The sequence below is a fragment of the Setaria viridis genome, chromosome 8 (genome assembly GCF_005286985.2).
Source record: "Setaria viridis chromosome 8, Setaria_viridis_v4.0, whole genome shotgun sequence".
Lineage (NCBI taxonomy): Eukaryota > Viridiplantae > Streptophyta > Magnoliopsida > Poales > Poaceae > Setaria > Setaria viridis.
Window position 1 is genome coordinate 40,003,212 of NC_048270.2, and position 23,919 is coordinate 40,027,130.

At 46.0% G+C, this 23,919-nt stretch overlaps 1 protein-coding gene across 6 annotated transcripts; it reads right to left on the reverse strand.

The window, feature by feature from the left end:
- Positions 1-324: 324 nt before the first annotated feature.
- On the reverse strand, positions 325-17,994 carry LOC117833038 (retrovirus-related Pol polyprotein from transposon RE1). 6 transcript variants are annotated; one of them, XM_072290166.1, is made up of 4 exons: positions 17,156-17,226; positions 16,804-16,872; positions 4,036-8,703; positions 325-765 (listed from the first exon to the last, which is right to left on the reverse strand). In XM_072290166.1, exons 3-4 carry the CDS (start codon positions 7,953-7,955, stop codon positions 681-683), a joined length of 4,005 nt encoding a protein of 1,334 aa, XP_072146267.1. In that variant the 5' UTR covers positions 7,956-8,703; positions 16,804-16,872; positions 17,156-17,226; the 3' UTR covers positions 325-680. The 6 variants fall into 6 exon arrangements, with proteins under 6 accessions (XP_072146267.1, XP_072146268.1, XP_072146266.1 ...); XM_072290167.1 differs by lacking the exon at positions 325-765 and having other exon boundaries at positions 1,176-7,213; positions 8,449-8,703; XM_034712398.2 differs by lacking the exons at positions 325-765; positions 4,036-8,703 and adding exons at positions 9,106-9,812; positions 9,930-12,531 and having other exon boundaries at positions 16,804-16,875; positions 17,156-17,994.
- Positions 17,995-23,919: the final 5,925 nt, after the last annotated feature.

A 23,919-nucleotide genomic window follows, 5' to 3' on the forward strand; every position in this document is an offset into this window, starting at 1 on the left:
ATAGAGTCATGGAGAAGGAAGGTCCGATTTTGATAATCATAATCATAGAGTCATGGAGAAACTAAACTGGAAAAATAATGAAGGACCGAAGGGGCGACCAGAGGGGGGGTGAATGGGAGCCTATAAAAATTCTCAACGAAAACAAGACCTATGTCCCAAACGCAACCACAAAGCACACGGTGCGTTCAATCGTCAAGATGGCGCAAGTCAACTCGTGACTAGCTCACCCTAGGAACGATAAGAGACGCACAAATTACAGCGAAAATATAGCATGAATCGATTCTATCAAATTTGCACGGATAAGACAAAACAAGAACACTATTAATCACTTACTTAAGTGGGTATGGAAGGATTAGCAATTGATAAACTAAGAATGATTAACGCAAGAGACAGAATTAATTAATTAACCACTAGACATTGTTAGCAAAAGACAAACGTGATTAAAGTGCTAAACAACTTTACTGGTAGTTGCATGAATTAAATAAGACAAGATAAAATAAAAAGACTCACAATGCTTGGCGCATGTCTGTAGGCCTGGTGCATGCGTTGGCCTGGTTTCCTTCGTGCATGGGCCTGCAGGTCTGCTTTGCTCGAATGCCCAGATCTGCTAGCTGGCCTGCTTCGCGTCCTGGGCTGCTACCTGGCGAAGCTGGGCCTAGTGCACTGCTGCACCTGTCTACCTACTGGGCCGCCTTGCTGGGCCTGCTGTAGCTGGCCCGCGTGCACGTGCTGCTCTGGCTCGCTAGCTGCCTCGCTTCCCTGTTCCTGCGCACGAACAGACAGAGGGAAAACAAGAACACTACTCAATCTTCAAACTAAAAATACTCCCTCAAAATTCAATGAATCGAGACAAAACTTGAGCTATAGATGCGCAACCACAAGTGCGAATAGATCCATGAAAAAGATCTCAAAAAGCTCAAGTATCCATCACGGATTTTAGAGAAAACCGAAACCCTAACTCAAGAACGCGATTTGGGAAAAACTCAAAATCAAGCCGGATTCGTGAGGGATTTGAAAGGGGATCATATCACGAATGCTCTCGAAGGTCCTAGCAACATTTCCCTTCAACCAATCTCACGAGATTCGGGCTCAAACATGATGAACGAAAAATCCCCAAAAATAGTTCCGAAAATAGGGAAAAAGAAAAACGCTCGGGAATTAAAGATCTAGCACGATTTGAGACAACAAATAAAGCTAAATCACGAGAACATCTTCTATACAAGATGAGGACTAGCCTCCTCCCTTCATCCACCCACTAAAGATGAAGAAATCAAGAGAAAAGAGTAATCACTCCCTAATCCCCCTCTCTCCTCTCACTTTAAGCACATGACTAGCCTCTAAGCAAATAGATAATAAGTTGCTAAGCAAAGAGGTACTGAAATAACCAGGCCCCCATCCCTATTTATAGTCCAGGACGAAAGACTATACTACCCCTACAGCTACAACTAAGATAACTACCCACGCAGGGGCATTTTGGTCCAAGTTTTTATCCGTGCATCGGACGGACACGCCGCCTTCACGACTTTGCTTCGCCTCGACGCAAGCTTCGCGATGACGCCACGTGCCCTCCTTCTCGAAGCTCCAGCCGCACCGGGCTCGCCCCCGGTTTTGAGGCCCAAACCGGGAAACCTGCCTGCGCGGTGGTTTTGAGGCCCAAACCACCCAAACCGTCCATTGACGCGTGTCCGGCCTCCGCCAAGCCTCCCGCTTGACTCGACCGACGCCGTCTCCAACTTGTCATGCCCTCTCGCCATTCCGTGCGCCATGTGGATCGCCGTGACATCGCCCAGACTCCTCGGGTCCATCGGTCCAAGCCTACTCGCGTTCATCCTTCACCGCCCTTGGTCCATCGGCATGAACCTTTCACTTGACCTTCACCGCACGCCATCGACCGCCACGTCGCATCCTACACCTGCAAATCAGAAGCCAAGAGCAACATCAAACCAACACAACGTTGTCAATCACTCATCATCCAAGGGTGACCACCATTGGTCCTCAATCTCCCCCTTGATGAGTGCATTGACAACACCCCACAAATTCATAGTATTGAAATAGAAAAATAAGAAACTCAAAATAGAAAAATCTCAGTCCCCTAAGATAAGGGCAACGGCTCTACACAACTGAGACAAAATCATGTGATCCCTCAAGAAGAGGCAGAAAACGGGCTCAACACCAATCACATGAAAATCCAAAACCGGCTCCTCAAGAAGAGGTAAACAGCTCAACGCGACCGGTACAAGGGCATAAGAGCATAACAAGAGTATAACAACTCATAAATACTCCCCCTGAACATACGCACTCCCCCTGAAATCATGCATACATGCAAAGTCTCCCCCTTGATAGATGAAAGAGTTTGTGTAGATTTCTCTCCCCCTTGTTGACAATGCAACCATCAAGAAAAGCATGAAAGCACAAAGTGCATGCCATGAAAATGCAGAACCTAACAAGCTTCTCAAATATATCACAATGCACTCTCAAAGGCTACTAGGGAGATAAAGCTTGATAGATCATAAGAAACAATAGCATCGCCAACAAGATGATATCAAGTTACAACAGTGGAGGTGAAGCAAGTATCAAGTTTTAGCAATGTATAAAAAGATCACCACATGAGCATTCTCCTAGTTAAGAATCACCCAAGCAAGAATAGACTAGTCCATCAAGAGCTCATACTAGGAAAAAAAACCATTCTCAACAAGAGATCATTGCAAACACCCACATATGCATCACAAGTCATGTTTAAAGCTTGTTGAAACCAAGTGTCTACTTCTTTTGGTAGACATCTTGTAACAACTAAGCAAGTAATAATATCACATTAAGCACAAAAACTTGGTGAATTTATGAAGTTTTCAGCATATTTCTTTTCAGTATTCACACAAAGCAAAATACATGAAGTGCCTTTGTGGCACAAAGAAGCCATGCTTCCCCAAGGGGTGCATCATGGGCTAAACATTTGCAATGATACCTAGATCTTTGACCCAATTGAAAAGAACATGAATTCCAAACATAAGCTAGATATGGAACCAGTATTCAACCAAGGGCAAACCATAACCAAGCATCTACTCATGGGTGATAAGCAAGTTAATAGAGTAGAATTTAGCATTGAATTTCAAAAACAGTTATCTCAACAAGTATACAATATCATCAAGAGTATAACTGCACATTGCATCAAAATCACCAACCACAACACTACCTCACAAGTAGCATAAGGGAGTACACAAGATATATAGGAGAAGCTCATCTAGTGCAACATGATACAAAATGCAATATGATACAAAATGTATGGAAACTAAGCTAAAATGATACAGATGAACAACATGCCATACCCAAATGTGAACTAAGGTAAAGCATGACATGATGTTCATATGTATCATCCACCACAATATATCATAAAAATAGCATGATAAGATATACATGAAGAACTCAAAGCTATCATAAAAAAGTGGCTATCCTACCATGTTTTGTACAAAAATGATACAAGTATAATACAAGAGAAGCTCCAAAAACCCAACTCAGAAAGGAAAGCAAACACCCAACTCCCCCCGCAAACAAGCAAAAGTGGCTTGATCCAGGGGTTTGGTGAAAATATCCGCGAGTTGGTTTTGGGTAGCAACATAGCCAAGGTCAATATCCCCTTTCTCAACATGATCTCTCAGAAAATGATATCTCACATCAATGTGTTTAGTTTTTGAGTGGAGAACGGGGTTCTTGGCTACACTAATGGCACTCGTGCTGTCACAAAGAAGAGGTACACGAGTAAAATCCAAACCAAAGTCTCTCAAAGTGGAAATCATCCAAAGCAGCTCAGAACAACAGCTAGCAGCAGCAACATACTCAGCTTCGGTGGTAGACTGAGCAACACTAGATTGTTTGCGAGAAGACCAAGAGACCAAAGACGAACCGAGAAACTGGCAAGTACCCGAGGTAGACTTGCGATCCAAGCGACACCCAGCAAAGTCCGCATCGGAGTATCCCCGGAGCGTGAGTGTCGAGGAGGCAGAATACCACAAACCGAACTCAGGGGTAAAGCGGAGATACCTCATGATCCTCTTCACTGCTTGACGGTGAGATGTCCTCGGTGAAGCCTGAAAACGAGCGCACAGACACACGGCGAAGTGTATGTCCGGCCTCGTCGCCGTCAGGTACAAGAGGGAGCCGATCATGCTTCTGTACTCCTTCTGGTCCACCGGTTCGCCATCTTCATCCGCATCTAGTGCCGTCGTCGTACCCATTGGTGTGGAGAGTGGCTTAGCATCAGCCATGTCAAACTTCCTCAACACGTCCTTCGTGTACTTCCCTTGGTGCACGAAAGTTCCTTCCTTGCTTTGCTTGATCTGTAGCCCGAGGAAGAAGGTCAACTCACCCATCATCGACATCTCGAACTCCCTGCTCATGTCATCTGCAAACTTGGCAACCAAAGCATGAGAAAAACCACCAAAGATAATATCATCCACGTATATCTGAATAATCAATAAGTCATTGCCTTGCCTGAGGAGAAAGAGTGTTTTATCAACTGATCCCATTTCAAACCCATTCCCAAGCAAAAAGGATTTCAATCTAGCATACCACGCTCGGGGTGCTTGTTTTAGGCCATAGAGAGCTTTCTGGAGTTTGAAAACACGATCAGGATATTTAGGACTCTCAAAACCAGGGGGTTGTTTCACATACACTTCCTCCTCTATGAAACCATTTAGGAAGGCACTTTTCACATCCATTTGGAAGAGCTTAAAACCTTTAGCCATAGAGAAGGCTAGAAGGATTCTAATTGCTTCCAAACGGGCAACAGGAGCAAAGGTTTCCTCATAATCTATCCCCTCTTTTTGGCTAAAACCTTGGGCAACCAACCTCGCTTTGTTTCTCACAATCAACCCATCCTCACCTTGTTTGTTTTTGAAAACCCATTTTGTTCCTATAGGATGGCAATTTGGAGGTGGTTCAACTAAAACCCAAACCCTGTTTCGCTCAAAGTTCTCCAACTCCTCATGCATGGCATTAACCCAATTTGAATCAGATAAAGCATGTCCAATATCTCGGGGTTCGAAAGAGGCAACAAATGCAGAATGTGCAAAGTGTGAAATCTGCCTCGAGCTGTGCCTAGTGGTGCATTCATGTAAGTTACCGATCATCTGTTGTGGAGGATGACGACGCTGAATGTGCCGTGGAGCCTCTCGCTCTGAAATCGCCTCCCCCTCAATAGCAGCTGGATCACTCTGATCTTCTTCTTCTTCATCCTGTAGTAGTACTGGCTGATGGCTTGAAGTAGTGGAAGTAGAGGTAGGGCCATCAACTCTTGTAGTTGAAGTAGAAGGTACAGGTGCAACAGCTGGAGCTCGGTCAATCTCATCATCCTCTTCCTCACCACCATCTACACGCTCTTCCTCTTCCTCAAATATGCTTTGCCCCATTTCATGTTCACCTGCAACTTCAAAGACAGGAGTTGTGCAAGGCATAGTTTCATCGAATGTAATCTCACAAGTTTCCACGATCCGGTTAGTTTCAAGGTTAAGCACACGATAAGCACGACTATGAGAAGCATAACCAAGAAAAATCCCATCCGTAGAACGAGACTCAAATTTATCCAAATTTCCTTGCTTGAGAATGAAACACTTGCAGCCAAACACTCTCAGATGACTCACTTTGGGGGAACGTCGATGCATCAGCTCATAAGAAGTTTTCTTCAGGAAAGCTCGCAAAAAGATTCGATTGGACACATAGCAAGCAGTGTTGACGGCTTCGGCCCAATATTTTCTAGGAGTCCTATGCTCATCAAGCATCGTCCTAGCCATTTCACAAAGGGTCCGATTCTTCTGTTCAACAACACCATTCTGAGGAGGGACATAAGGCGATGAAAACTGGTGTTCAAGACCAAGATCATTGCAAAAGGCTTTAAAACAAGCGTTTTTGAATTCTGTGCCATTGTCACTACGGATAGCACTCATGGCATCTTTTGATCGCTCATTTCTCAACCTCAAGATCAAATCTCGAACAAAAGGAAATGCCTCATCCTTAGATTCCATGAAGAAAACCCATGAATACCTCGAAAAATCATCAACGATCACAAGCACATACCACTTCCCACCGACTGAACAAACACGAGCTGGACCAACAGTGTCCATATGCAACAGCTCGCCTGGATGTTCAGTCATCACCTGATTCACAGGTGGATGGGAAGCAGCAACCATCTTTCCATGTCGACAGGGAGCACAAACAAGATCTTTCTCAAACTTTAATTTAGGCAAACCACGAATAAGATCCAAAGTACTCAAGCGGGAAAGCAAATCAAAACTCAAATGACCCAATCTCCTATGCCATTTCCAAAGTTCAGAAGATGAGCCAGCCACTAAACACCGAGAGAGACCAAATGACTTGGAAAAATCAACTCGAAACACTTGACCCTCAGGGACGATCATACACACAAGATCACCTCGAGAGTCTAAAATCCTTGAGGTCCCTTGCTTAAAACGGACCTCAAAACCATCATCAAGCAGTTGCGACACAGAGAGCAAATTGAAACCAAGAGAATCAACTAGAGCAACTCGCTTGAGCATGAAATTCTCACTCACCTTGATAACACCTTCAGACAACACCTTACCTTTGCTATTATCCCCGAAAGTGATGTACTCCTTGGTCATCACCGGGGTGAGGCTGGAGAACCATCTGTGATCACCGGTCATGTGTCGAGAGCAACCGAAATCAATAAGCCACGTGTTCTCCAGGCCTCCGACCTCAGTTTCTATGTCGGAGTCACTTTCCTTGTCATCCTTCTTGGAGTTGAGAGCCATGACACAGTACCCGTCGCGGTTCTTGTCGGAGTAGAAGCAGAGGCCATTGAAATTCTTGCCGTCCTTCTTCTTTGCCTTGCGGTCGTCGTCCTCCTCGCTTGAGCTTGAGTCGGTGTGGTCGTCGGTGTCGGAGTCGACGTCGCTGAGGGAGGCGATGAAGGCACGTGCTTTGGCCTTCTTGCGATACTCCTTCTTCTCGTGGTCGGTGTACTTCTTCTTCTTCTTGGTGCCGTCCTTGTTCTTGTGCTTGTTGTAGTCGTACTTGCTCTTGGTTTTGTTCTTGTCGGGGCAGTCGGCGGCGAAGTGGCCTGGCTTGCCACAATCGAAGCAGTTGTAGTTGTTCCTTCGCCTGTTCTTGCGGTTGTCATTGAAGCGCATGAATCGCCTCGTGATCAAGGCGAGCTCATCATCATCAAGAACCTCCAGCTGCTCCTCTGAAACAGAAACCAAAGAAGACAAGGCAAACGACATAGAAGAAGAGTTACTCAAAGACTTAGGTTGTCCAGAGCCTGACATGAGAGTCATACTATTTGGATCAGTAGGGCCTCCTTGTTTTGCTCGGAGCCTCTTGTCAACCTCCGTGGATTTCAACTTGGCAAAGAGTTCATCAATGGAAAGTGTTTCATAATTCGGTGACTCGATGATAGCATCAACCTTCGTACCCCACACTTCGTGATCTAAGGCATGCAGGAGTTTTAAAGCTCTATCATGATCAGTGTAGGGTAAGACGGTGATATTTGCTTTCATCTTGTTCACAATAGCCAAGAAACGCTGAAACAAAGCATCGGCAGACTCACCAGGCAAATGAACAAAGTTCTCATACTCACGCCTATAAGTCTCAAAGAGTCTAGCCTTCACCTGACTGTTTCCCTCGTGGAAACTCTGAAGTCGAGACCAAATCTCATGAGCAAGAGAGAGATCTTCGACTCGATCGAACTCAGCACGACTCAGACTCGCAAACAGAATATCAACCGCCTTGCTATTGGCGTGATACTTATCCCTTTCATCCAGAGTCACACGAGTAGCAGGAATCACATAAGTCACATCCTGAGTGATTTCCCAAACCCCTGCTCCCCTACTATTTAGATGGGCTCTCATGCGAGTTTTCCAATACCGATAATCAGAGCCATCAAAGTAGGGTGCAGCGGTCGAGGAAGAACGCTCAGAGGTCGCCATAATAGGTTTCGAAACCGATTAGGGTATGGAGAAACCTTAACCAGCTCTGATACCAATTGAAGGACTGAAGGGGCGACCAGAGGGGGGGGGGGTGAATGGGAGCCTATAAAAATTCTCAACGAAAACAAGACCTATGTCCCAAACGCAACCACAAAGCATACGGTGCGTTCAATCGTCAAGATGACGCAAGTCAACTCGTGACTAGCTCACCCTAGGAACGATAAGAGACGCACAAATTACAGCGAAAATATAGCATGAATCGATTCTATCAAATTTGCACGGATGAGACAAAACAAGAACACTATTAATCACTTATTTAAGTGGGCATGGAAGGATTAGCAATTGATAAACTAAGAATGATTAACGCAAGAGACAGAATTAATTAATTAACCACTAGACATTGTTAGCAAAAGACAAACGTGATTAAAGTGCTAAACAACTTTACTGGTAGTTGCATGAATTAAATAAGACAAGATAAAATAAAAAGACTCACAATGCTTGGCGCATGTCTGTAGGCCTGGTGCATGCGTTGGCCTGGTTTCCTTCGTGCATGGGCCTGCAGGTCTGCTTTGCTCGAATGCCCAGATCTGCTAGCTGGCCTGCTTCGCGTCCTGGGCTGCTACCTGGCGAAGCTGGGCCTAGTGCACTGCTGCACCTGTCTACCTACTGGGCCGCCTTGCTGGGCCTGCTGTAGCTGGCCCGCGTGCACGTGCTGCTCTGGCTCGCTAGCTGCCTCGCTTCCCTGTTCCTGCGCACGAACAGACAGAGGGAAAACAAGAACACCACTCAATCTTCAAACTAAAAATACTCCCTCAAAATTCCATGAATCGAGACAAAACTTGAGCTATAGATGTGCAACCACAAGTGCGAATAGATCCATGAAAAAGATCTCAAAAAGCTCAAGTATCCATCACGGATTTTAGAGAAAACTGAAACCCTAACTCAAGAACGCGATTTGGGAAAAACTCAAAATCAAGCCGGATTCGTGAGGGATTTGAAAGGGGATCATATCACGAATGCTCTCCAAGGTCCTAGCAACATTTCCCTTCAACCAATCTCATGAGATTCGGGCTCAAACATGATGAACGAAAAATCCCCAAAAATAGTTCCGAAAATAGGGAAAAAGAAAAACGCTCGGGAATCAAAGATCTAGCACGATTTGAGACAACAAATAAAGCTAAATCACGAGAACATCTTCTATACAAGATGAGGACTAGCCTCCTCCCTTCATCCACCCACTAAAGATGAAGAAATCAGGAGAAAAGAGTAATCACTCCCTAATCCCCCTCTCTCCTCTCACTTTAAGCACATGACTAGCCTCTAAGCAAATAGATAATAAGTTGCTAAGCAAAGAGGTACTGAAATAACCAGCCCCCCATCCCTATTTATAGTCCAGGACGAAAGACTATACTACCCCTACAGCTACAACTAAGATAACTACCCACGCAGGGGCATTTTGGTCCAAGTTTTTATCCGTGCATCGGACGGACACGCCGCCTTCACGACTTTGCTTCGCCTCGACGCAAGCTTCGCGATGACGCCATGTGCCCTCCTTCTCGAAGCTCCGACCGCACCGAGCTCGCCCCCGGTTTTGAGGCCCAAACCACCCAAACCGTCCATTGACGCGTGTCCGGCCTCCGCCAAGCCTCCCGCTTGACTCGACCGACGCCGTCTCCAACTTGTCATGCCCTCTCGCCATTCCGTGCGCCATGTGGATCACCGTGACTTCGCCCAGACTCCTCGGGTCCATCGGTCCAAGCCTACTCGCGTTCATCCTTCACCGCCCTTGGTCCATCGGCATGAACCTTTCGCTTGACCTTCACCGCACGCCGTCGACCGCCACGTCGCATCCTACACCTACAAATCACAAGCCAAGAGCAACATCAAACCAACACAACGTTGTCAATCACTCATCATCCAAGGGTGACCACCATTGGTCCTCAAATAATCATAATCATAATCAAGTGTGCGTACAGATTGTATGTTATAGTAGCGCTCTTCTTCCCTCAATCGTCGTTCCCTGATTTCAAGATTGCATATCCTTTCTTGAATTTCCTTTTCAATTCCAGCCCTTGCGTTGTTTCTGTCCCGCTGAGCTCGCCCCTCTGCTGCCGTCGATAGTCGAAGACGTTGTTCCTCAATGCGTTTTTGTTTCCGCTTTGCCTCGATTACCTTTTCCCTTTTCTCAATTATTTTTTCCTTTTTCTCAAATTCTTTTTCCCATTCTTCAAATTCACCGCTGCGGAAAACCTTACGTTCCATTTTATTGACCCAAAGGGTGATCTTGTTGGGGTGCTCCGCGGCTTCATTTATCAGTACATCAATTGTCTCGCGGATGCCCGGACTGTCACTTCTATTGTACTCGGAGCATCGGAACACGACCTTCTCAAGACTGTCGAGATGCTTGATGCCCATGTAGTAGTCTTGACTTGCTGTGCCGGTGTAGAACTTGAACTCAAGATGTTTCAGCTTCGGCATCGCTCCTTCCCCGAAGGTGATCACCCGTGGCAGACGGCAATCAACGTAGAACGTCTCCAGCTTTGAGAACCCTCCATCAGTGATGGCAACCGGCTCCCGTGGGAGGACCTCGAACCTGAGTTGGAGAGCCTGCAGGTTGGGCATCTGCATCTTCAGAAACTCGAGGTCTTCGTGCACAAGTTTGTAGATCCTGATATCTAAGGAGCAGACATTGCACAAGTCTTGCTTGACCCACTGCGGGACTTTCATGTGTCTCCCGGCAACTCTAAGCATCCTAACTGGTAGGACTTCACACCTCAAGCCGAAATGGTTAAAGAGGATGAGGATGGATAGGTCATCCCTGCAGTTTGCTTCAGAAGAGGAACTAATAACCTCTTCAGCACCACTTGAGCTAATAACACCCAGAGGCGACATCAACTTGTCCATATTAACAACCACACGTAATAACGGATTCGTGTCTTTACTGCAGGATAGCTCTCGGACATTAGTACCTCTTATGTCCAGAGTCCTCAGATGCTGCAGTTGCCCGATTTCCTTAGGCAACTCTCTCACCAGTGTCTCACTTATATCCAGAGTCTCCAAACGCTCAAGGTTCTTGATTTCCCGTGGTAGCTCCGTGACCTTTGTGCTACTTACATCCAGAGTCTTCAAAGATTGCAATTTCTCGATCCACCTAGGCAGCTCGGTGACCTTTGTGTGACTTACATCCAGAGTCTCCAAACGCTCAAGGTTCTTGATTTCCCTTGGTAGCTCCGCGACCTCTGTGCAATGTACATCCAGAGTCTCCAAACGCTCAAGGTTCTTGATTTCCCTTGGTAGCTCCGCGACCTCTGTGCAACTTACATCCAGAGTCTCCAAACGCTCAAGGTTCTTGATTTCCCTTGGTAGCTCCGTGACCTGTGTGCCACTTACATCCAGAGTCTTCAAATATTGCAATTTCTCGATCCACGTCAGCTCCGTGACCTCTGTGTCACTTACATCCAGAGTCTCTAAGTGCTGCAGTTTCCCAATTTCCGTTGGTAGTTTACTAATCCCTGTACCTGCCACGTACAGGGTCTCCAGATTCTGCAGTCTCCCAATCTCCCGTGGGAGCTCTGTGATTTGATAGCAGCTATTAATAACCAGATACTTGAGCCAGATCAGCCCACATATATCCACCATATCACCATTCTGTGCACAATCGCTGCGATATATTTCTAGCACTCGCAGCTTTTTGATCGCCTTGAAGGGGACATCCAGCTCATCCTCATCTTGACCACAAACAACAAGGGAGCGAGTATGAGACAGCACATCCTCATCCAGCACATCCTCATCATCCGTGCTGAGAGAAAGACGACGGATCACCCCCTTCCGCTGATTCCCGTCGTAAGCAATAAAATTATCTTCCTTTGCTTTCCACACGAGGAAGGCTCTCATAATGGGGTGAACTGCGTACTCCCCCTCGTGCCGCTGCAACAGATTCCTGGAGAAAAGCTTGTCAAAGTAAGCTTCTGCTACTTCAACTTGCGAAACAAATCCTTCAGCAATCCATTTTCTCACCATGCATCCCTTATCAAACCTGTACCGCCGAGGATATATGGTACAGTATAGCAAGCAAGTCCTCAGCTGAACGGGAAGATCGTCGAAACCAAGGCATAGACTCTGGACCAGTGGTTTCAAGGATGGAGTACTCAGAAACCCATCATCCAGAATGTGCCTCGCCCATGTATTAAATTCCCGATGATGTTGTCTCTCTGCTGCCCATGCTGACGACAAACAGATTACTGCTAGCGGACAATAATCAAATGGTGCCCCGCCGCACATACCCGGAATCTCATAATTGATGTTGTCTCTCATAATGGACAGCGCCTTCGCACGACCAAACTTCCGCCTCCGCACGACATATTTCCTCAGTCTCATAGCTGATAGTCTTCCAGCTTCCGCAATACCAAACTCCTGTTCGTACACACGTGCACCTTGTTCAGTTTCACATTTCTCAGCTATACTCCTGACCCGGGTCGTCATTATTAATTTACAGCCCAGATTATTCTTGGGAAGAGCCTTACGGATGACTTTCCATTCTTCCCAGTCCCAAATGTCATCTAATATGACCAGGTATCTACAAAAAAAACAAGACCAAAGAAACTTTAACATTTGGGCGATCTTATCCCATGTAACTATTACTAATTGATTGGAATGTTCATACTCACATGACCTACTAGAAAAACATCATCCTAGAAATTCCCAAAGACACGCAGCCATCAATTTGGTAGTTAGCCTGGATAACCATGGGCACTGGGTCTAATTTGTTTCTAAATTATTCAATTCACGTCTTCCAGTATATGAAAGAGAATAACAACTTTTCATGCCATTGCAATAACGAAAAAGTTCAAATACTCCCTTCAAGTATGGCCGAAGTCTAGATAACCCCAATAAACTTTTTGTTGGTTTATTTTACACCTAGAACTATGCCAATTGGTTCAATTTATCCTTATAAGATTTGTCTTGCTAAGGGATAAATTGGACCAATTAACATAGTTGTAGGTGTAAAATGAACAAACATAGTTTAGGGGTTATCAGGACTGTGGGCATACTTGAGGGAAGTAATTTGGAAATTTTCCTTACATTAACAAAAAATGAAATGTATCGTCTTGAATCCAGATTTTAGTAACAGACAAAGAGATGGGTTGGAATTAGATTACACCAAAAGCTAGGTTTTCAAACTAACATGTACCGCCTATGGTTTTTCTTGCAATATTATTGGTAGGCAAGAATGAATTGGGAGGTCAAAATCTAGATTTGTCAAGTCACGACAGATAGTGTGGGGGCTGCCCCTAAAAGAGATCCCGAATGTCATTCATATTATTCCCTAGATTAGTAGATGATACGGGCATTTATCACAAGAAGTATCATAGCCATACTTCGTACAGCTTTTATTGACATTTTACGTAAGGTTACAAAAGAGAAACAAAGTGCATACCACTAAGGGTAGCCTCATAGTAGCTATACAACAGAGTTCTACGTAGTATACTAGTACTGCCAAGTCCACATGCAACTTGGCTCCTAAGGTTGATCCCAAGATCCTCATCGTCTTCAACAACTATTTCTTCCTCTATAGAAAGAAAGCAGTAAAGCAAGTAGAGTACTCAGCAAATCCCACTGTTGTAGAGTTATTTCATGTTGTTTTTTCATGAAGGGCTCTGGTTTGATATTTGCCGCAAAGCCTTTTTTATGCGGGGTGAAAGGTTTTAGCTTTCAAAAGGAATATAGGACATTTAGCAATAGTTTGTTGATCTTGGAAGGGGGAAACTACATCCCTTCCGGTCCCGTATTTTATTTAGCACCAGGATCCGTCAGGGACTTCCTGAGCTAGCTTTGCCTTATTTAGAAACAACTCCTCAGGCCAAGGCCGGCGACTCAAGATTTTTCATAAAAACAATGTTATGACTAATCAATGGGCTCTTTGACCAAGTGGGGTCATATCTATGAGCCTCGGCTATCCAGATACATCCCGAGAAAACAGATGCATCATAAATGTGGTATACAATACCACCAGGCCACTCTGGACCTCAACCTATGACACGTGTCAACCAGACCTAGGACAAAGTGAAGGTCATGTTCCAGTCTACCCATTGCCCACCATGATCCCTTGGGGTGGTTCACTAAGTTCAGTTGGTGGGGTGCAAATCAAGGCCTCACATTGATAGCTACTCCCAAGGGTTGTACCTTTTCGACGCGTGTGGCTGTACGATTCACCAGATAGACTTGCCCATGAACCGGTCCTTATATGACTAGAGTAAGCTTTTTGGATAGGATCCTCCATCGAGGCTACCCTCTTACTCTCGTGTCTAGACTTATCTAGTTGCTAGACTTGTTAGTTATTTTTATCTAATTTTCAAAGCACTCACGCCTTTTCGTATTTTGTAAACCCTTGAATGACTCCATTAGTAGTTCCTAGGCGTGGAGAGAGTATGAGAATCGCCTCCCGGACACCTGGGTAAATTGGCCGGTTGCCGAACGCAGCTTTCGACACCTTCCCATCTTCACCGCCATTGCGGCCGTGCACAAGGCAGACCAAGATGATGGTTTCTGGTGGTTGGCGATCTAGGGTACGAGCGCGGCTTGGAGGACAACGAAGCCACGCCTTCCTTTCCCCCCGAGGCGGTGCTTCCGCCTTCTCACCACGCCTTCTGTGGCACGACAGGCCCACATTACGAGGGCTCTTCTTGCAGTTTAGCCTCCGAACGTGACGTGAGGGACTGTGGTCGGAAGGTGGAATGCCTGTTACGAGAGTTCTTCTGGCAGTCATGCGGAGCGGCCAAAGCCACCAAGGGCAAAGAGCAGGAGTCTCAAACCTACCGGATCTACAACTTGAGCCATGGGATCTACATCCCAAGCCATGGGACTCCAGATGCGAAAGCCCCCCTATTTATAGCCCGGCGAATGGCCACGATACGAGAGCGATTTACATCTGTGCCCATGGACGTGCGGTAAAGGCACCTGACATCGAGGAGACCTTTTAGCTACCCTTCGTTAAAGGCGTCGTGCCTTGAAACGATAGTTCGGCTACCGTATGTTGAAAATCGAGGGGAAAGTACTGGGCCACTAGGCGTCGGTACCCTTTCACGCGGGCTTCATCATTATCATCTCGGGTACGAGGCCAACCCCCTCAATGTGGTTTGACCGCTTCTCACATGAGACAAAAACACCTCACACCCTTGGGTGTCTCCCCGCAATGGAACATTCCAATCGACAGCCCCTTCGCGGCTTCAACAAAGCCCCAAATGGACTCGGGGGCTCCTGATGGGTCCATAGGCCCAGTGTCCCCAATAGGACTGTTTCCTGCTAGACTTAGCCCAACAGAGGGCACATCGACACCGAGTATTTGGGCCAGCCCGGCTGCGCACAACCAGGGCAAGATCACGGCCTAGTCACCAACCTCCTCCGACCAGGAGGTATGGCCGGCGCTCCGATCGTAAGAGGCTTGCCAGAGGTGGGGCCATAGTCCGACCCCGACTAGGTACTCCCGACCAGGTACTCCCGACCAGGTTCTCCTGACTGGGGGCTCTCGACTTGGTTCCCCGACCAAGTCTCCACCGTACCACATGCGCTGACCTCCCGACCAGGGACAGCCACTTGGAGTGGGCTCGGGGATCAGGTGGGACGGATAACGAGACAAGCCCCGAGTCAGCTGGCTGTGCACAAGACCGTACCGCACCACGCCCTACGCACGTCCGCACAGTGATGCTATAAACCTACTTGTAGCGTGATGATCAAACGAGGAGAACAGAGACCGAGGACGGAGACCATACCATATCCACCGACAAGGGATTCAACGAGACTAGACAGCGCCCGTACATCCTTTTTTTTATCTTCTCCCATCCTGTAAGGCCATCCCCCTTGAAGTATAAAAGGGGGCGGACCCTCTCTCTATAGGACACACAATTCTGAACTCTCACACGCCCCAGCTTAGGTTACGCACTCCCTAGCTCACACATTGCTCTTCACGCTCCACACTTGTAATGCACTCCACTCCCAACACTTAGCGCACGTCTGGGTTCCGGCCAGGCTAGGGCTCAGGCACCCCTCTTCTTCCTCCTCTCATTTGTACCCCCACTGCAAACTTTGAGCACTTGGGCTCAAAAATAAAGTCGAAAACCGACCCCCTAACTAGACATAGGGCACATTGTCCGAACCAGTATAGATCCTATGTCATTGGGTGCTAGGCCATATCCGATTAACACACGGCAAAACTACATATACATATAATTATTCATCGGTTAGATTTCGCACCGACAAGTACTCCATAAAACCTTCACATAATCATATAGGAGGAAATAAAAATAACATGGTGCAACTGATAAAAACAAAGAAGTTTGATCGGATACTTGGTCAATAATGCAACATTGGTCACCTCTGAATTATTGTTAAATTATATGCATTTCACAAAGTTCAATTGTCTTTGGATTTTCCAAAATAATGCAAATAAGAGCGGACGCACTGGTTGTGGAACTAGCGTTGCCAACATAATATGATTTTGTTCAGAATAGTACACTAACAAATACATATGTGGGCCATGTTTAGTTACCTCCCAACTTTGATACTATGCAAAAAGAAGATTCTCCATCACATCAAACTTGCGGTACATGCATGGAGTACTAAATGTAGACGAAATTAAAAACTAATTGCACAGTTTTGTTGTACTTTGCGAGACGAATCTTTTGAGCCTAATTAGTTAATATTTGGACAATAATTTACAAATACAAACGAAATGCTACAGTGTGCTACAGTGCTGGTACAGTAATTTTGCATCTCCCAATTTGGCCAACTAAACAAGGCCGTGGTATTTAGGAACGGATCAGGAAGTAGAGTGGGAATGGAGACGACGTACCTCTTGTCAGAGAGGAAATTTGATATGCCTTTGATGAAATCATTTTGCTCGGCTGCAGGTTCAGTGCCACTGCTAGCAGAAAGAAAATTAGGAAATTTGAATTGAATTGGTCAATAATGCCACATCGGTCAGTTACAAATGCTAAATTATAGGCATTTTACGAAGTTCAATTATTATCTATATGGATTCTCAAAAAATAATGCAAATATGTGCGGACGCATGCACGGGTTTTGGAACTAGCGTTCCAATTTCCTAACATAGTATGATTTGTTCAAAATAGTAGAATAACACACACGGAGTACTTAGGAACACAATCAGGGAATGAAGTAGAGTGAGAATGGAGAGGTCGTACCTCTTCTCAGAGAGGGAAATTGATATGTCGGTGACCATATTTTGTTCGGCTGCAGGTTCGGTGCCACTGCCAGCAAACATTGCACAATCTGTTACTTGGCTGAGGATGATACCCAGAATCTCCGTCATGTTAGGACTTGGGTGCACGGACACGAAAGCCCGGCATTGGAATTCATCTCCTACTGCGTGATACACCAGGTCCGCAAGAGTTGTTTTCCCCATCCCTCCAGCTCCAAGAATGCATACCATTTCGTTCTTCTGAAGCAATTGGATGATCTCCTTCTTTTTTGGTTCCATGCCCACGAGCTCCGATGCATCCTTGTGGAGGAAGAGAGCTCGAGGGTCGGTGGTCAGCTTGCTACGGTTGCAGATGATGCCGTCGCCAATCTTCTGCATCTCGCCGCACCGCTTCGATACATCTTTGACCCTTTCCATGAATTCCTTGAAAGGGCTGTCCGTGGCTTCCCGCTGGATGAAGCTGCAGTCACCACGCTCCAATCCGAGAGTGAAGCCGTCGATGTCGTCCTCCATGTCGTAGGACAGCTCTCGGGCCTCTGTCATCCAGTTCTTGCATGCCACATCAAGATCCAAGCTCCCCCATAACTTCCACAGGAGATGGTGAACTGGCTCGAGCTCGGATTTGATGGACTCGATGCCTCGCCGGGTTCCCTCCTGAAGCTTGTACTCATCACCCAGCAAAGCAGCGAGCTTCACCAGGACCGGCCCCAACGCCCCGGTTGCTGCGGTCACGGCAAACCGCTTCTCCATCTCTCTCGCACTCTCTATGCACAAGCGAATGGCAGGAGCAGGCTTTCTGTGTAGTGGAGCACTCTCTTTACCTGTGAAAAGTTAAGGGTATGTTCGGCTTCAGATCTAAACTTTAGCCCCTGTCACATTAGATGTTTGGATACTAATTAGGAGTATTAGGCTAATTACAAAACTACTTGCACAGATGGAGACTAATTCACGATACGAATCTATTAAGCCTAATTAGTCCATGATTTGACAATGTGGTACTATAGTAACCATTTGATAATGATGGATTAATTATGCTTAATAGATTCGTCTCGCGAATTAGCATCCATCTGTGTAATTAGTTTTATAATTATCTCATGTTTAATCCTCCTAATTAGCCTCCGAATATTCGATGTGATAGGAATTTTAGGGCCTCGTTTGGTTCAAATGGAATAAAGTTTAGTCATATCACATCGAATGCTTAGATACTAATTAGGAGTATTAAACATAGACTATTTACAAAACCTATTGCACAGATGGAGGCTAAATGGCGAGACAAATCTATTAAACCTAATTAGTCCATGATTTGAGAATGTGCTGCTATGAAAATGTGCTGCTATAGTAACCATTTGCTAATGATGGATTAATTATGCTTAATAGATTTGTCTCGCCGTTCAACCTCCATCTGTGTAATTAGTTTTATAATTAACTTATATTTAATCTTTCTAATTAGCTTCCAAACATTCGATATGACACGGACTAAATTTTAGCTCAAGAAATCAATCACCCGCGTGCAAACATCCTAATCATGGAGTAATGGTATTACTTTCAGCACGCTACTTGCACTGCAGAAGGCAATAATGGCAGACGCAATAATGGAGGGACAAGGGTGCCGGTGGTCGATTGTGACCACGCAGCCACCGAGTCAAGTCGTCGGCCCCCACCAAAGCATGTCAGCTGTAGACAGTACAGTAGACCACTCGTCCAATAATGTATCTTTTGGCATGATTCACCAAGTTCGTAGGATCCACCTAGGAAAAGCTATTATATTCAACAATTTGAATAAATCGAATAAATCATTTCATCTCTCAATTTGTTGTGTTGCCAACGGCTTTTTTACCGTACAGGAAGGATGGGGGTGACGTGATGGCAGCAGCCGGCGCAGCGCGAGCAGGCCAGGGGGAAACGGAACGGAACGGAAACCTAGGGCGCGCTGCTTGCTCTGCAGCAGCATTTGGCTTGCAGATGGCTATGGCTCACTGGTAGAAAACTGAGCATTAGTCCCGGTTGGTAAGGGTCATATCTCTCGGATATCCATCCGGGATAAACCAACTGGGACAAAAGGGGGGGGTCTTTAGTCCCGGGTATTTTAACCGGGAGTAAAGGACCCCCTTTAGTCCCGGTTGGTGTCACCAACCGGGACTAAAGGGCCTGCCACGCCAGGCGCGGGACAGGCCCTTTAGTCCCGGTTGGTGACACCAACCGGGACTAAAGGGGGTCCCTTTAGTCCCGGTTGGATTTCCCAACCGGGACTAAAGGGGTCCCCTTTAGTCCCGGCTCAATTCCAACCGGGACTAAATTGCGCTTGCATGGCACTGGTGACGCCTGAATTTTTCATGCATGCATCACGTATACGTATAGTAGTACCGCGGCCCTTTTAATTTGTTAACCTTGTAGTTGAGATTTTTTTAGAATGAATTAAATCAACTAGTATTTAAACGAATGGGATTTGTAATTATACAACTACTATATATATACACAATCCTTATACACAATTCATATACACAATTCAACTAGCTTAATTAGTACAAATCGATCATATATACAAATAAATCAAAGTATCTTCCTACGATCTTCCCGTCGTGGTGTTGCTGAGAGGAGTGTCTAATTGTCGTCCATCGTAATAAAATTCTCCTCTTGGATTTACCACCTCGTCCATTATGAATCCAATGAGACCTTCACATATTGCCGCTACTCTTTCTTCCTTCAAGAGTCCTTGTTGAATATTTAACATCTATAATTTGGAAATTTGTGAATGTTACATGAACAAATACATATAAGGAGCTAGAAAATAATTAACTAGTAATATATTTATTTTACGTACTTTAAAGTTGTGCGGCGTCATCTTCGGTCCCTTGGGTCCCAAAAAACTGTGCATGTGCTCACAGATGTAGTAGCCACATAGGTTATTCCCGGGTTCCTGTCTTAAGCACTACAGTGCGGAAAAAAAATAAGTTATGAAATATTCGTGTTATACAATGTAATAAATGTGCAGACTTCATACGTACCGGGAAGTCTGTGTTCCATGTAAGATCTTCTTTGAATGGACCTTTGTGTGTCCTTATGAATTGTTTCCATACGCTGCGGATTAGAATAATGAATGACATAGTGTAACAGGGATAAAATTTAGGAAATAAATTTTTGCATAGAGATAAAGGTCCAGAATTATTACAAGCCTAGCATGTCTTGCAATTCTTGGTAGTCCACCGGATCTTTCCGTAACGAATCAAAGACAGTGACGTGGCTTCTTTCAGGCTCAATTATAATAAGGATCCAGTGGAAGCTGCGTGCGTAAAATGTTCATGCATATTAGAGCTAACTAACATGTAGAGATAAGGAAAAAGACATCGAAAGTAGACGGTATACACACACTTACTTGAAGTTGTATGGAAGTAGTATGAAATCCTTGAATGTTTGTTTGTGTAGGAAATTGTATATTTCGGCAAAGGTTTTTTCCGGCGCTAATTGTATCTGTTGTTGGTTAACTACAGATGGATCCATGAAGCCTACATGTAGGTACGCCTCTCGGCGGCATGTCTGAATTAGCATCCTACATGAAATGGAAGATGAAGTTAGTACGGTGACGCACGCCAAAATTTACATGTAGAGATAATAAACGGACACTTACAGAATCCAAGCGCTGATCAGAGAGACGTCCAGGGCATCATGATGGTACACTTCGTATATATCCTTGAAGTCTAGCCACAGCACTTTCTCCCCTTCACCGTGAAAATCTATCGGTTTTACCTTCATGCCGATCATCTCCCTAGATTTGGCGGATGCCGTCATGTACCATTGATGGAATTCGTACATCTTTGTTGACAGCTTCCGTACCATTGCCGGCTTCACTAGAGGCTTGCCTAGCTCATAAGGCCATCTCGGCTCAGGGGGCGGTGCAGTTGGCGTCTCGACTTGCCCTATGCATTCATCAAGTCCCAGACCTGTTTCTTCCATGAACTTCAATATATTTTCTTGTTGATCCAAGGGCATTGCTTTTACCCGTTCAGCATCTTTCTTTGATAAATGGCTGAGGTCGGGGACTGAACCGCTGGAGGATGATTTTTTTCCTTTTCTTTTATCCTTTTCATCAGCCTTTACTAGAGCCCGTTCATAGTTTGACAAGAGTGGTATCCTTTTCTTGGCTCCTTCCTCCATCCTGATAAAAAAGTTTAAATCCCGCCGACTTACTGGCGGTGGCTCCATCTCCCTTGCCTTTTTTAATTCGGCTTGTTTCTTGAACCACTCACTGGCCTCTCGTTGGATTTCTGCCCACTGTTCCGCATGAGACATTGCCTCAAAGCGTTCCTTGCGAGCCACTTCAGGGTCGACCTTTGTTTTCTTCTTTCGAGGCTGTCTTTGCTTGGGAGGCGGTCCTCGTGACTTCTTGAGTGGTGCTGCAGGTTCCTTCGAGGGGGCCGCTCTTGGTGCCGGCGACGGTGATCGGGGAGGGGTGTTGTTATTGTCGTCGTCGCTCCCAGCACCAGGATGTGGTGGAGATGGAGACCTTGATATAGATGGAAGCGACGGTCCTGGAGCAGGAGATGCCGGTCTCGAGGTATGAGGAGAAGGTCGCTGCTCGGGATCTACGGGGAGCGGTCTTGAGGTCTGAGGAGATGGCTCCGTGCGGGAAATAATGATGTAGCGTTTCTTCCATAGAATGATCCCATGAAGCGCATCTGCCAATGTCTTTTCCCCGTCGCCTCCCGGGAAGTCGAGCTCTAGACCTTCATACTGGGCATCTACTATTTGCTCGACACAGACGCTGGCGTAGCCTGTTGGAATGTCCATGCCATGACTGCTCTGCCCTGCCAGCGTTGGTAACGCACTCCCGTACGCTACCTGTACATATAGCAGAAGTAAACAAGTTGAACTCCGATCTCGAGGCCTGGATCAATTGACAAGATTGCATAAATATTATGTATAAGTATACCTTAATAGTGAGGTTGCCGACCGGTGCATGCAGCTCACATGAGGTCCGTTGCGTGATGGCATCCACGGGGAACCGTTGCTCCTCCACGGGTAACCTGGGCGTCTGCGCATCGAGGACCCCTGTAGAAGCACAACTGCTCCCGAGGCGTTGAGAAGGGCTGGCGGTGTGAGGATTCGGCAGTGCTCCAGATTGCGCCAACTCCGCAACTGCGTCGGCCACCCGCCGATTGATTTCATCCATCATTCGTTGTTCTAGCATCTGCCGCCAGTTCTCCTCCATCTGTTCCTTTCTTCGCTTCCGGCTTCTGTAAGAGGCGCTGTCGCCTCGGAAAGCGAACTTCCACGGAACCACCCCGAACCCCCGGCAACGTCCTGGGTGCTCTTGATTACCGAGGGCCAATGTGAGCTCATCATTTTCTCGGTCCACCCTCAACCTCCCAGCCTTGGAATCTTCAATGTTCTTCATGAGATGTTCGGCCTTCTCACGTATTCTGTCATTGAAAATCAGCGTCCCATCCTCTTGGCTTAGGGAGCCTCCATGAGCGTAGTACCAGTTCTTTGATCGTTCGGGCCATTCAATAGTTGCAGGTATGATTCCCCGTTCGATCAGATCTTGTTCCATCTTTCTCCACTTGGGAATTGCTGAGCCATACCCACCTCGCCCCAAATGATGGTGGTAGCCCTTCTGACTAGCATTTGCAACGTTGGTCGTGATCTTTTTCACACCTTCTTCACTCCTCTTGTATTCAACAAATGCATCCCAGTGGTCCCTCAACTTGGGCCACGCGTTGAAGTCTGGAGTTTTGCCCTTCTTGATGTAGTGGGTGTCCAGCATCTTCTTGAATGTCTGGAATTGAGTAGCCATCTTCTTAAGTGTCCACGCTTTGACATCCTTCTCGCTATAATCTTCGGGGAATGTGAAATGCCTCTTCACGTCTTCCCACAGCATATTCTTTTCTGTCTCTGGAAGGGCGTACGGATTATCACTTCTGCCCTTCCATTCTCTGATGCTGATAGGCACGTTGTCCCGGACGATTGCCCCGATTTGACTAACATACTTCTTTGCGACTTTCTCGGGAGCAACCGGCCTGCCCTCATCTGTAACTTCGGTGATGACAAGCCTCCCTTCCATCACCTTTGTACGACCTCGGGTCTTCTGCCCTTGTGTCGATCCGGAGGGCTAACAGTTTAAGATTCGTTAATTAGTACGTACTAGTAGCGGTGGCGTGAAACAATACAAGAATGGTTGTATATACCTCGCCGGAACCTTCCGCCACGGCAAGTTGTTGCTGCGGCTGTTGCTCTTCATTCACATCGGCAGACATGTTGAGGAACATGTCCGCCTGGGTGCCCTCTTCATCCGTGTATGATAGTGGAACGTTGTCGCCACTACCATCACCAGCGATTATCTGCTCCATGATATACCTTGCGGTCTCATCGTCTGCCATTTCAACTATTGCTGCAAACATACATGGAATCATACATGACAGTCATACAAATCGTCTTAATACAAATTTGTATATAATCACAATTCGGAATCATACATGTATATAATGAAATCATAAAATAACATGAATCGTACAAAGTCCGGAATCTTTATACAAATTTCTATGAATTTATACAAATTTCTATGAATTTCTATGAATTTCTATGAATTTCTATGAATTTATACGAATTTCTACGAATTTCTACGAATTTCTACGAATTTTGACGAATTCCTACGAATTTCTACGACGGCGATAAGGGCGGCGAAGGCGGGACGGCGGCGGTCAGGGCGGCGGAGGCGGGACGGCGGCGGTCAGGGCGGCGGAGGCGGTTCAC